Source organism: Folsomia candida, unplaced genomic scaffold (genome assembly GCF_002217175.1).
Source record: "Folsomia candida strain VU population unplaced genomic scaffold, ASM221717v1 Fcan01_Sc046, whole genome shotgun sequence".
NCBI classification, from domain to species: domain Eukaryota; kingdom Metazoa; phylum Arthropoda; class Collembola; order Entomobryomorpha; family Isotomidae; genus Folsomia; species Folsomia candida.
The window spans coordinates 595,247-610,628 of NW_019091238.1; the positions used below are offsets into that span (position 1 = coordinate 595,247).

The window sequence follows — 15,382 nt, forward strand, 5'->3', positions numbered from 1 at the left end:
ACTATCCTACTTCTACAGGGCACCGATCGTTAAGTAATACAGGACCATAAACCGGTAATACATCTTTACATAATTAATCCTTCTTATACATAAATCGTTCATAGCTGGTTAGCGATGTGACGGTTTTCAATTTGTTTTAGGCAGGATTATTTCGCTACCTCCCCATTCTCCACGCCGGAGAATTACGCGGAGACCGACATAATTTCTACGGTACATGTTCCCGAATCTTACGACTTCCTGGTCTCAACGGTTCATCGTTCCGACCCGATCCATCTGGAAGCGCTCGGTTTCGGTCAAGTTCATCTAGACCGAATCGGATCAAACGACCTGGCAGGGTTCGTCCATCCGAGTCTGTATTGACATCATACTCATCAGATTTCTTTACTCTACAAGAAGATCTTGCCCTTCCAGGAAATGATTTCATGAACCATATGGAGTTCACAGGTTCGCATTTATCCGCTTCCACAACCTCATTGCATGAGTTTGAGTCACTACCAACGTCTGCCCCGATAATTGACACGCTTTTACCTTATCCACCTGAGCATTCCTCGCAACCAGCACACAACGTTGATACGCTTTTACCTTATCCACCTGAGCATGACCCACAACTAGCCCAGAACGTTGAAACGTTCTTACCTTCCACCCCACCACCACCACCTAAAAGGGGCCGGGGACGACCACCTAATCCGAATAAACGCAAATCAACTCCAATCATTCCACGCATAAAAGCACACCAAATGGAACCCACGACCAAACGCATCTGTCAGGGGAAGGCAGCATACGAGAGACGTGTGAAGAAGAAGGAATTCGACAAACAGCTGCTCGCCGAATTAAAAAAGGCCGCCCTTGAACAAAAAGGTTTGAAGGAAGTAAACAAACAGCTGCGAGCCGACCTTGCCGCTAAAATAGAGGAAAATGTCAACTTGAACAAAGCTCTTAAAGCGAAAGATTTAGAAAATGCAGCTTATAAAAATACATTATGGATGATTCAAACTGCTATATTGCCGCCTAACGGGCAGAATTATGGGGTATCAATAGAGGATACAAATTTGAACTTTGACAATATTTAACTAACCATTTCCACGGCGATGTAGTAAGTAAATTACGCATTCCGCCATAATATTTAGTTACGTATTTCCTTCATTACAGCGAGTCATTTATAAATTGGCATATATCCAAAGATATAAATCTCACAATGCCCATTTCCGGCGATACGGGCCTCCAATATTAAAACAACTATATACCATTATTTCGCAAATGCGGAAATATGTATATATGCAAATCAAGTGACTCGCTGTAATGGACGAAGTGTAGCATCTACATAAATAATCCTGTTATACATATTTACCTTAAAATTTCATTCAAACACACGTTTACTGGAGACGATCAAATTTCTAAATGAAATAAGGGGACGTTCATAAACTTCATAACGCAAATTTTCGGCTTTTTTGACACCCACCCACCCCCTTTAACATGTGTCACATAGGCACGATATCATTGGGCCCTGACCACCCACCCACCCCCCTTTGCGTCATGAAGTTTATGAACGTAACCTAATTGCAAAATATCATAATTTTATTCCCGCCATGAAATCCATTAATCGAATCATACTCAAGTAGTGGAGATTGCTGCTGTTTAAAAAAACCTTTAAAGAAATCATGTACATACATATGCCGCTCTATTAGTTAGACTATTTGAATACACAATTTAATGGATCATGATCAAAGATTGAGACACATTTCATGTAAAAATTGTTTATGAATGAACCTTTTCGAAACCCTTTTACATATGTTCCTAAATTTAAAAACATTTAGAGTTTAACTTTGAGTTTAAAAGCCACAGAGTTAAATTAGGTATGCAAACTATGTTATTTCGCAAATACTGCATTGTGTATGTAAGTTCAGGTTAACTTATTAATTTAGTGTCAATATTATATAAGTACTTACTCTTCAACTAAAATGGTCAGCCACCTCATTAATCACGCGTTCGCGAAATAACGACTTCGAAAACCTTCCCGTATCGCCGAAAATGTGCATGTGAGATTTATGAAAGTGAGGTGACTCGCCCTATTAGATGGAGAGTAGGTCTTATAAATTTACATCGATATGTTGTCCTAGCTGAATAAATAAAACTTTAAATAATCAATTAACCATAACCAATTCTGTATGTATGAATGTGTGTATTTGTTAATAAAATAAATGAAAATAATGAATAAACTCACGTCGACTTTTGCAACCTACACAACTGCATAAGTTGACCAACATTAAGGCAGATTTTAGGTTTGCAAATTTATGTACAAGCCTATCACAAAACTTGACTTTAAATCCCTTAATGATTTTGAATATGGCAATCGTATTTAGTATTTTGCGTTTAAACAATCGACATAGTTTTTGGTATGGGTCCATTCATAAATAATGCAAGGCAAAAATCTGAATTTTCTAGACTCACTTACCCCCCTCAACATCTATCCTATTTATGGGGGCGACATCATTTTAGCTGCATGAATGTATGCAAAATCGCCTCTCGTAAAACGTTATTTATGAACGGGCCCTATAAATAGATACAACAAGCATTCATTTATCCATCTATGTATATATGTATTTTTAAGTGCATAACTATTTTGCTGAACGTATGCATCTGCCAAGCAATATTAAACGTCTAACGTTATCTTACGCATGTGGCTGGCTTATCAAGGTGTGGGACCATGCATGCAAAATGTTATCAATTTTCTAAAACTATTATTACCTTCTGTCTTAGGTATTATGTAAATATGTACAGATTTAGAAACGTGTAAACGATCATGAATTCTTCACCAATTTGTCGCATCCTTTCCGCACAGTCTGCAGATATGTATGCGTCCACCCAAACTCGAAACATCATCTGCATCGCATGGCTTATTTACATATTTTAGAGTGAAACGTATTTCAAAGTATTTACGTACATACTGATTTAAGAGTGAAACGTTTCTCTAGAAATTCAGGATTGTATGTACTGCACTCTTAGAAAACTTGCACTTGTGTATGTATTATATATATTAATAAATTGATGTATTTAAAAATAATTACATGCATTAACCCTTTATGAATGTACACAAATGCAATTTATAATTATACTCCAATGAATAAACGCAACAATATATATTATAACTGACCGGAGTACATATATACAAATACATACATATGTACATATATTAATGTGTAATAATGTTGTGGCAATGAAAAATTTGCCACTCATAAGCAAACTACTACCAATCGGGTAGAAACTTATTAACAAATCACTACCAGTGTAATGTGTCTAAATATATGTGCATATCTGACTCTACCAGATTTTTAAGAGTGTTCACATCTTTGCCAAGTCTAATCTGCCGTGGGTATTCATCCATTAACTTGACTCATGGGTGAGGTTTCAAGAGAAGAAATAAGCATTTTCCAGGGTGGATGCCACCTTTGCAAAAAATTTGCACTGCGCGTGGCAACACTGTTGAGAATCGTTTGATTTGATTGTAGTTCTTCACTCCATGCACAATTTTTAGACAGTCCTAAATAAAAACTTCAAACTTTGCCTTTCTTCGTCGTGGAGCGACTGCGAGGAATTAATAAAGAAAACCATGGGAAAAGGTAGGCAAGTAATTAAAAATTAATTAGTGAGTATGCTAGAAGAAATTAAATAATTGAACGCATATTAATAAATAATATATAAATATAAATAATTATCAGCACAATTCATGTTTGTACCTATACTCTAAATCGTGACCCGTTGAGGTGCTTTATTTTTCTTGTAAATCGTGAGTAAGGTGACGTTTCGCCAAAAATATGTCAAAACTAATGTACAGACGTTATATAAATATGTACATATGTCGTTATTTTAAAAAATTGTGTTTTTTTAAGTTTTATCCAAATCTATGTTTTCTGAAAGTATAGATTTTATTCTGAAAACGCCGTAACGTAGAGTTAAACAAATTGGAGGCACCATTCCCTGTCATGATACAAACCTTGTTGTTTTTGCATTCTGGAAACGTGTCATTCTTGTGAAACACATCGATTCTACAGGAAATTTAATGGGGATTTCAAAAATCATAGCAGTTTATTGCTAACTGTAGTGGTTTGTGCAATATTTTAGATGGAGCCGCTCAATTTTCAAAATGCATGCCAAATAATGGAAGTCACCATGTTATTTTTTTATTAAAATATACTTGTAAATTTTTATCACTACATTGCCAAGTCCCATTTTGCATCAATTACTGCTTGGGGGTGACATGAAACAGAATCCACCAAGTTTTTGGCCACTTCCGGTCCTAAATTACCCCATTTCTGGCTGATGATCACTCATCACAAATTTCTTGGTGTTGGTTTACTGCTAAAAATTCTCTGTTCTAATTCGGCGCATAAATAGTCCACGTGGTTTAGGCCGCAACATTGGGCAAACCAATAAAGAACGTTTACTCTAGTTTCCTCGAAGTGCCGCTTGATGATATTCGCCGAATGTTGGGGGTCCCCATACTTCTTGGTGGCAAAGTTCTTCTGAGGACGCAGGTATCTGAGCAAAGTGACCAAATTGTCCACAAAATGAACTATTGCACTTCCTTGGTTATAATTAGAACAATAAAGTGCAATGTTTCAACTTCACCCAATGGTTAAGGAGCCCAACTCATTACAACTCCGCCCCTTATCAATCGCACCCCTTATCAATCGCACCCCAGAGGGAGATTTTTGACAAATTCCCAGGCATCAATAAATAAGTCGATAAATTCCGACTCCAATAGATTAAATTTAATATCATCACTCCAAATAATTCGTTTACAGTGGATGATAGTCCAATTACTGTGTGGTTTTGTTCATTGGGGGTGATCCTTCATATTTTAAATATACATGAATGGTTTCTTCCACGCTACTTGGCCCTTAAGTAAAATTTGCCGAATTTTGTTGCAATTCGTTTCAGGTGTAGTATGTACTTTGAATTGTTGGCGAACTCTAAAAGTAATTATGGGACCGAGGGTCCTCCGTGGGTCAAAATTTTACGGACCATATTTTGATCATTCCGCGCGGTCGTTGCCCTTTTCGGTTCTCGGCCTCATAAATTTCCTTCTCTTCAAGTTTAACTTCCATTTTCTAACGATGTCTCGCAAGATACACGTCGAAAACTAAAGTTTGGAACACTTCATAGAGTATCCTAACCTTTTGTCGTGGAGAGCGATGACATTTTTGGTTTGCTAAATCCTGAGGTCTTTCCTGCCAATTGAACTCGACCTTTTCAATGTTCCAAATTGTCAAATTGCGTTTGGCACGTTTAAAACCAATTGCACCTCAAACTTATCTGGTGATTTTTAGTTTGGAGTCTGTGGGCCAACCGTAAGGCCGAAAAATTATCAAGGTGCCTTTATTTTTTTGACATGGATTTTCGAAGTTTTTTGGCTAAATTTACAATATTTTGAAAACCGTTAAAGTCAGCAATAAACTGCTACGATTTTTGAAATCCCCATTAAATTTCCTATAGAATCGATATATTTCACAAGAATAACAAATTTCCAGAATGCAAAAACAACAAGGTTTGTGTCATGACAGGGAATGGTGCCTTCAATTTTTTGAGTAACTGTATGTATTTATGCGTGTTCGAACATATGTACATGGGTGTTCGATTAATTTTCCCTTGGTGACACTGACAAGACGTCTTCTTAATCACACAGCTTTATTTACATTTAACACCTTACGGGTTACGTTTTGTCTCTAAAGTTATTTAGAGCGTAAAAACATACGCATTTCCTGCAGGAATAATGGATCCATTCGGAAACGTCAATCCCCCAGAGGTCGAAAACGATGATAGGATTTACCTCGTTCTTCCAGGCTCGGTTACCCTGAGACCAGTCGAGCTTCAAAATATAGGGGGATCATGCTCCTTACCCTCGGCTAGTCACATATCGACTGATTTCCTTCCCATGGGGGAGGGAACTACCTTCTCAGGAACTTATCATCAAGAAATTCCTCCACAAGATGATTTCAAGATACCACATGTATCACAACTACAGATCGATAAGCAGTTATCTACTACATCCCAACCACCACGATCCAAAAAGAAGCGAGGCCGCCGACCTAAAGTAAGAAAATCCGTCCCACAAACTCCCCCACGCGTGAAGAAATACGACCTCGAGCCGACCACGGAACGCATCCGTAACGCGGTTACTGCCCGGCGGAACAGAATCTTGGCCAAGGAGCGAGTCGATAAAATGAAAAATGACCTTGCCCTTAAAGACGGCATCATCTCGGGACAAGGCAAGACCATCGCACGACTAAATTTGCAAATTTCCGAGTACGAACGAAGATTTGAAATAATTCGCAGCGTAACCAAGCATCCAATAAACGCACCGATGGACGACACAAATCTTAACGTGGACTTCATCACGATTAATTTGGAGAATGTGTGACCTCTTTTTCGACAAAATATGCCATGTTTTACAAAGTTTACTACACTCTTGAAAATAATGCTACCATTTTGAAACGTAAATATCAACTTTACTTTTCAGTAATTTACTAATTTTGGATGATCCCCAGTATATTTTTATTGTCGGAATTCGACGATAAAAATTGGACTCGATCTAATTCCCACTGATATATTGGTACTGGGACCATTCAAAATCAGTAATTATACACATTTTCTCTAAACCTGTACCTCTGGACTGGTCGGTGACGATTTTTATAATTGTCCTAAAAAACGATAAAGGGTCTAATTTATTAGTCGAGAAGTTCCGGCGGGAGAAATTAGAGACCTCGAAGTACAAATATGCATCTGTGATAATGACAGGGTACGTTCTAAAACAGTATGTTGCTCTCCCCCGCAAATGGTTTGGGGCCGTGTATAAATTACGTCGTGAAAAATCGCGATTTCTGGACCTCTCCTCCCCATTTGACATGTACAAATGTATGGCAGAGGCACGATATCATTGGAGTTTTACACACCCGCCCCTCACATTACGTAATTTATGGAAGGCCCCTCAGGTCAAAATGTGTCTGTTAAAATATGTAGCAAATTTTTGTATTTACATAAATATATCCGATAACTATAATAAATAAAAATGAAACAATTTCGGGCCGCGAAAGTTATCAAAGGTTATCAATCATCTTGAATTATCTTCCCCACCCCCATTACCTCCAGATTATGAGCCTACATAGTGTAAAGGGTACCACGTGTGGTTGTACCCTCAACAAATGATAAATCTTCTCAATAAAGGCCACAATGGTACCAATTACAATGAAAATAATCCCCGTAACAAATGCAAAAGCTATTTTTCGTATTTTCAAAACCTCATGCGTAATATCTAAAAATGCCGCGTTTTTCAAATTTGGCCTCGTAAGTGCCTCCCTCTCATACGAATAATACCACAACGCGGTCAACCCATGTTCAAACATTTGATTTGTCATCTTTCTAATAAATCCGCCGCCACGATCCCGCTTAAAAGTCCAGGTAATCGGTTCATTCCGCACAATGGGGTCCTTCACAAAGTGACACTTCCGGTCTAGTCCATTCTTTCTGTAGTACAGCGTCCGTCTGATTCTGTCCTTGATGCAACCCTGCCTCGTCTTTACGATTGCGAAATCAAAAAGTTGAAAGCCGTCTGAAAAGATATGTACAACTCTTAAAAACAATATTAACGTTTTGAAAACTAAATGCACGTTGAATTCGCGATTATGTGTGTAAGGTTGGGTATACTATCTAACATAAGCTTTGCCCCTTGTCGTCTTACTCTGGATTTAGTATATTTGAATTAAAATGCATAATTTAGAGCGCATTTACTTTTCAAAAGACTGACATCATTTTCCGGATTGAACAGTAATTACTAATTTGGTATAAAATACATTAAGTACCAAGGAGGGTTAATCCATAACTTTTTTTGTCTGATTATCAACTCTCAATAGTGGACTCCTTTCTCCATGTTTTTTCAATTCTTTTGATAATTTAAATAATCTCTTGACCACAATTTTCAAATTTTTGGTATTCCTGGACGTCAGATTTGCCTCATCAATCTTATAATGGACACTATCGTATTCCAGCACGGTGTACTCGTCGTTTCCAATATTTATTAGGTTCACGAATATGGTGTACGAGCTATTAATCAATTCTTTGGAATTGGCATAAATATTGGGCTCATCCGGTGCAATAACTCTAGCTGTAATATCTCCCTCGTAGGGGAACAAGACCGGGATAAAGACGAGGCTAACGATTAAATGGAGTGGTTTAAACTTGCTCACAGATTGGCGAAAGAAGATGCAAGTTACACTGAAAAATGGATATTCGTCCGTTCGCGAGACCAATTTTGTGGTCAGTGCGCAACCAACGTACGTAACCAGTAGACAAATCCATGTCGCCAAGTCAAAGGCTCGGAATAACAGGGCAGAAAAGGCAGACGGAGTGTACGGATCTGGATCATTTTCGCAATATAAAATATACAATTCTTCCTCTCTGGTTTTAAGATACGTGGTAACCAAAGGATTCAAATTACTGTGTCGTGTGTTCAGGCCAAACCCATAGGAAAACATTTTCGGGGTATAAATCGTGGGGAGGATGACACCCCCTCGTTTTTTATGCTCTTTTTGAGCCAGTTCATAATCTAGAACGAATAGCGGGGTAAAGTTGAGATATCTTTTTAGTTCAAAAAGAACAATAAACCGTGGAGCAATTAATTTTGATAATGCGTGTAGCTTGGGCAGAGTTGAAGGATTCATTCGAGTGGTATGATAAACGTTTCGGTCAGTACCGTCCGGTTCGAAAACCCAAATGTAGCCAAGTTTAAAGTTTCCTTTGGGTTGACCCATTTCTACAAAAATTACAAAATTGTAAACACCTTACATTAGTTTTTAGCAGTTAAGAATATGTAAATTCACCTACCTTGCAAAGGATCGTACTCCACGACCTGTATGGGTCGTTGTTGAAAAGCCCTAAGCGCTGTTGCTATCATTCGATCGTAGTCAACATTTAGCACAAAAATGTCACGTATATTATCAATTGAACGGCGCCAATATTTGTTAGAAATTACATATGGAATACCCCGATTATAGGGTAAAATATATACCAATGTTTTGGCATTATCGTCGCCATAAACCTTGGGGAAATAAGGTGAAGTAGAATGCTTCACAATTACAACGTGCACTTTGCATTGATCCGATCGTCTAGAGATTGAGGAGGACATGTCAAGTTGTGTTGTTCTGATTTCTACAAAATCTTCCAATATAATTGGAAATTTGGGTTTCGCATACTCAAAAAAGAATTTATCCAGGTTAAATCGATTCCAAGTTGGGGGGCCTCGACCGATAATTGAATATTTCCAGGTGCATCCCATTCTTGTCTTGGTTATGACAGTAGGTAATTTTAGAGTGGAAATGATACCAATAAACAAAAATAGGAGAAGTATCACGATCTTGATTTTAAGCATATTTATCGAACTTGTAAGATTTCTAGTTGTATTTATTGGGCCAGTTTTTAAGAAATTGTTCATCACGGTTAGATATCTACAATAGTAATGTCGATTCAGGATAAGTACTTGTCGAGTAGAACTTTTTATCCATAAGTATCTGCCGATTTAGGTACGTATGCCACGGGTACAAAATTAATTAATGTTATGCTATGCTGACATTGGCTTAGATTCACATGCATTTATTGGTTAATTCATTTCCTGTCAACATAATGTTTTTACCGAACATCTAATTAAACGTTGTAATTTTGTTTGGTGTGGATATTAATTATGCAAATAGGAAACCGGTAAGCGACATTTTATAATATCTTGTTAAACACCGGATGCAACTCTATCACTATGCGTGATGATAAGTATGTAAGGTAATACATGGTGCTGTATTAGACACTAAGATATGAAAGTCCGCCACGCGCTAAAAATTATTACACGCTTTGTTGTAGCTTATGAGAGCCCTTTGAATGAAATTCTCGACTTTCAAAAACAGTGTTTACATGGCCGGTTTCTCTCCGACGATGTAAAACAGATCTTCCCAGATGTGAATCTGTATTAACGGGGAGCCCCTGGAATGAGTGAATATTGAGGGTGTTCAGTATTATTTCCTTGTATTTGTAGAATCGCAAAATAATTTACGAAGAAAAAGATGGGGTAAAGTTCCGTCCAAATCGAAACGACATTTTCAATCGTTAAATTTTATCAAGCTTACAAATTTACGTAACCTTCGAAATCTGTTCTACGATAGGGATCATCTATATGTTACGTCGTCAAAAAAATGCTAATCTTTAGGTTAACACGAAGATTAAACGCCTAAAACAAACCATCGAAATTTTTGATGACGGAGTATATGGAAGTTCACATCCCACTATATAATGTTCCATCTGCTTAGATTCCTGAGAAATTGTAATGATTGATTTTTGGTTATTTTTAATTGTGGTGGTGTTTTTATGGCAATAAATATATTGGTAACGAAAGGGTTAATTTGTATAGGAATGGAACGATTAGTTATTTATTTATACTTTTTACATGTTACACACACACATATTTAATGCATGTACTAATTGTTCCTGGTTTAGGGGTAATTTGATAATTTTATATTGGTAATTAAAATTGAGGCAATTTGATACGTGTGTATTTATTATCTCCGTTCCTTCTCATTTGAGGCAACGTGAGACTAAATAAAACACGCTTGCGCGTAACAGCGATTGCTTTAGCACATAGATATTTTGACCTGCGGTGGTGGTGGACCGTGACCGTTTATACAGGTCTGGTCGGACGTACACGAACTCGTGCCTACGTGACCTGAGTCGTGTTTATTTTGGTCCTTCCGAGAGGGGACCGTCGCAACATACATACATACATGCATCCTAACTTTCATGCTTTTCATGAACAAAGTACTTTGCATTGCATGCCTGTGTGTGAGAGCGATATTGAGCAAGTCGCTCATTTCTCTTCGTCGGGTATGTAATCCATACACCCAATATGTATGCATGCATATATATTTCACATGTAGTATTGTCTCAAATGCAAAATCTCAATTTTCTCAATATTATGCATCCTATTTATGTACACGTTTCTTTTGCCATTAACATTCTAAACACCATCCCTCCCTGTTTTTTTAGAAAGGATCGCAATGTTGATACACAAAAGTATTTACGTGACTATATTTAAAAAAATAAAATACCAACATAAAAAAATCTAGTGTGACCACAACATGGTCTGAAGGGCCATCTGATGTTTTAACAACATCAGGTGCATGTTGGAAGGGGTATATATCAATGAGCAGATTATTCAGGAAGGACGACTTTTTCGAGTAAAATGGGTTTTAGCCACCCACCATAAAGCCCCGTAGGTGGGGAAAATGAAAAAAAAATGAGGAAAACACTTTTTGAGGGCCAAGTGGCTCATTTTTTCATTCCCTTCTTGAAACACAAAGTGATTTATACATACTAAATAACACAAGAGCACTAAGAAATTATAAAAAATATAATTACTGACTCTCTCTGTCTGATATAAAACATCGTGTAATTTTTATTTTTATTAAACTGACAATTTTAAACGTAATGGAATATTTATCGGTAAAATAAAATCCTACAGTGCAGATTCCATATAGCCCGAGTCAGGGACAGAGTCCCTGACTCAGTGAGTCCTAGCCCGTTTCTAAATTGTTCTCCCAAATTGATCGACATAATGTCGCGAACGTCGTGGGCTTGTTTAACATTTCGAACTTGTGCTATCAAGAAGTGGTTTTTAGTCTCCATGCCAAATTTCAGATGGAAATAACAACTTTTGAAAACGGTATGGGTCACCTTGGTTGCAATTTGCTCTCTTTTAACTTCATATCCTTCCATGAGAAACCATTAGGTATCACCGTGCCGGATTTCATGTTTTTCAATCAATTTGTAAAAATCGGTATGGGTCACCCGATAGGGTCGCTCCAGAGAAGAATTTTACCAATTGCATTTCATATTCTTCCAATAAGACCTATTAGCAACCTCTCTAGCAAATTTCAGCTCGATATGACGATTCTGAAAAATCAGTATGGGTCACCCTATAGGGTCCCTCAAGATGCAAATTTTATCGTTCCGGACAGACGGACGGACATGACGGTTCCATAAGCCCTGACTCGGGCTAAAAATCGAGTGGATTATTTAATAAACAATAAGAACAGGACAAAACAAGGAAAATAAGATACTCCAATGGTGCTGGTGATCCACCACCTCACTTTAACCCTTCATACCCGTTTTCCCCACTACCCACCATTTTTACCCACTGGACTTGGGATTAATCTCAAAAGGTGGGCAAAGTAAAAGATTTTCAGTCCCATTCAGTCATTCTCTTGCAAACTTATTTCGGACTTCATTTATTATTAGGCCTTTTAAGATGGCCTTATATATTTGTCAAGATATCTGTCTGTCCGTCCGTCTGTGGGGACGATATCTTTCTTTAAACAAAAGCTATCGATTTGAAATTTTGCATGCTTCATCTTCGGGTAAAAAGTAAGGATGAGTTCGGAGATGGGCATGGTCGGTCAAGTGGTTGGGGGTAATTTCCACCCAAATTTGTTGCCATTAAGTACCAAGATGGCATTATTGCCATCTTTTAAGGCCCCACTAACAATGAAGAGGTGTGAGGTGCAGTGGGTATCCTAGGCTTGGTACGGCCTGTGGAATTTGAAAAGGTCCGGCCGGTGTGTTTCAGGTCATAATTTTATATTTAGGTGGATATTTATATACACCTACACTATTACATACGAACTTATGTATGTATTGCTACAATGTCAAAGTCTGTACTTACAACGCAGGGCTTTTACATGAAAGTTCAGACTTACTTGGGACCATTTTTGCATTGACCACAAAAGATACGCATATTTACCGTATTGCAGCACTTTTTATGCTTCGCTAATTTGAGCCATACCTGTTTACTTTCATTCATGTGACTGACTATGATAAGGAATGATAGTGAATGAAAATGAATTTCCTGTGGTTTGAATGAAAATGAGTGAAAGATTCAGTCCTATCAGATGAGTCAGTGTGAATGAAATCTTCACTTTCTTCATTCTTCACCGTATGCTTAATACATTGGGCGAAGTAAGAAATGAAGCGAGATGAAATGAGTTTGAAGGAAAATGATTGAATGCGAATGAAAATCTTCACTCAGAAATCAGGATAACTGAACTTTGAATGAAAAAAGTTTTTTTGAACAGTTTTTGAACAGATTTGAGCACGAGGAGTAAATTTTAAACTACTTATTTTCCACCCAAAGCATCCGGTCATCAAGATCGTTCCTGAATTACAGCGCGAATCGACAAATTTCGAAAACTTCCCACTTTCAAAAACTATCACATGAATCTATCCAGAATGACTTACATGATTTAATAACAATCCAATTGCAAATATTGTTTTGAATTTAAAACTCTACGGAGTTAGTTATCTTCTAAATTGCATAAACGGATCAAAAGTTCAAATTGAAGGACAATTGTTTTCGAATTTGTTAACTGGCGCTAAAATGAAAAAGTCAGAGGATTTTAAAAACCGGAGGTCTTCGCCGGAAACCAGTTTAAACTTCGCGATTCCCGTTTAAGTAAGCGCATCACGAAACCTTAGAAAATAAGGGTACATATTTTAATTTTTGGTAGCGAGCAAAATAAAACTGGTCCGATGAAAATCTGGGTTCTGCATGTAAAAGACCTATATTGTTAGACATGATCCTCTAATTTAAAATTTTAGAATTTCGTCCAAATGGCCAAAAGTGTCTGGGGACAATTTTCTAACTTGAGATTTTAAATATCATTGACAAGTTAAAATTTTGAATTCTTTTGTTCTTAGATTTAGGCTCCCATTTATTTAGCTGAATCTTCCCACTTTTGAAATTATCATCCACTAGCTGGAACCTTTTTTGACTTTTTTAGTTACCTAATAGTTTAAAACCTACACGGTTTGTATTACCGGTTATGAACGGTAAAATCTTAAATTGATGATTGGAATCATTTGTAAGCGTATTATTGGACTAACAATTCAAAAAAAGTGACATTAAATTAGCGCAGTATCCAAAACCGTACCTTTAGGCTAAAATCGCAAGAGGGAAAGGTTGCTCAGGCTCATAGAGCTCTTAGTGTTAGGTAAATTTTTTCAATGTAAATCAGGAAGGATATTTTATGCATTTTCATGAGAATTTGTGCAAAATTTACATTAGCTAGTGATTTTTGTGCTTGATCTCTTGACGTGAGGAATCCGAAATTGGCTAACGATTGCAACTAGCTACTGTAGCTAAGTGGGTTGAAAAAATCGACGTAGTGAAGATTTCAGCTAGTGGTTTATAGCGTCAAAAAAAGTGCCAAGTTTCAGCTAATAAGTGGTGAATAAAATTTAGCCCATTGTTTTTCAGAAAGAATTTGGGGCGTCAAAAACAAACTTACACATATTTTGTTTGACTTTTAAAGGAAAATACCACATCATAATATATGACCCTGTACGATTTTTGTGAGGACCATGTGATTTTTTCAAAAGTTTGTTTTGAGTTCTAAAATAGCTACCGGTTCGAAAATTTGCAAACTGAATAATTCATTTGCATATACATATGTACATATGTAACAAGTTTTGATACACAAATACGTATTTTTTGTTTTATCCTGCATTATGATTTTTCGGTCACGGTGCTGTCGCGCCCGAGCCGTGATACGGCCGGACCTTCGGTCCGGCCTGTGCACACCTCCACACCTATCGTTATGGACGGATACCATCTGGTGAGGTGGTTATCGCAGATTTGAAAGAGACCGCTTCAGTTTGATAGTCCAGCTCAATAATATAGAGGTTTGGTTTATCAATTTCCTGAATGTGCAGATTTAGCAAAGTTATCAGAGGTAAAGTTGGCGAAAACGCTTGATTTTTGGCTGTGCGAAAAGCGTTTTCGCCAACTTTACCTCTGATAAGTTTGCTAAATCTGCACATTCAGAAAATTGATCAACCCTACCTCTATATTATTGAGCTGGACTATCAAACTGCAGTGGTCCCATTCAAATCTGCGATAACCACCTCACACCTCTGCATTGTAAGTTGCTTGCAGTCGGTTTTTACTTTACTCTATGTACATATGTATTACTTTCATATTTATGTAAGCAAAGGGTGAAAAATGCAAGCGTGAAAAATCCTCTCATTCTGTTGAAATGACAGACTCTTTCAATCATTTCCATGCGAATGACAAGAACTTCATTCTCTCATCAGATTCAGTGAAATGAATGAAAGTGGAATGGTATGGATATGTAAATATGCATATACGCGGAAGTGTTGGCTATCTTTGAGACAAATGCATATTTACGAACAATTTACATAAATATTATATGTACATACATGTTATCGTTGTATGCTCGAAAGTGGAACAACTGCCAACCATGAAGTGTCAACGGGTTTCACAAGTTTCACTCACATA

General features: G+C 37.3%; 1 protein-coding gene across 1 annotated transcript; it reads left to right on the plus strand.

Moving 5' to 3' along the window:
* Window positions 1–3,524: 3,524 nt before the first annotated feature.
* LOC118433285 lies at window positions 3,525–7,081 on the plus strand. Its single transcript, XM_035845067.1, has 2 exons — window positions 3,525–3,617; window positions 5,766–7,081. The coding sequence occupies exons 1-2, from the start codon at window positions 3,608–3,610 to the stop codon at window positions 6,416–6,418; spliced, it is 663 nt and encodes a 220-aa protein (XP_035700960.1). The 5' UTR covers window positions 3,525–3,607; the 3' UTR covers window positions 6,419–7,081.
* Window positions 7,082–15,382: the final 8,301 nt, after the last annotated feature.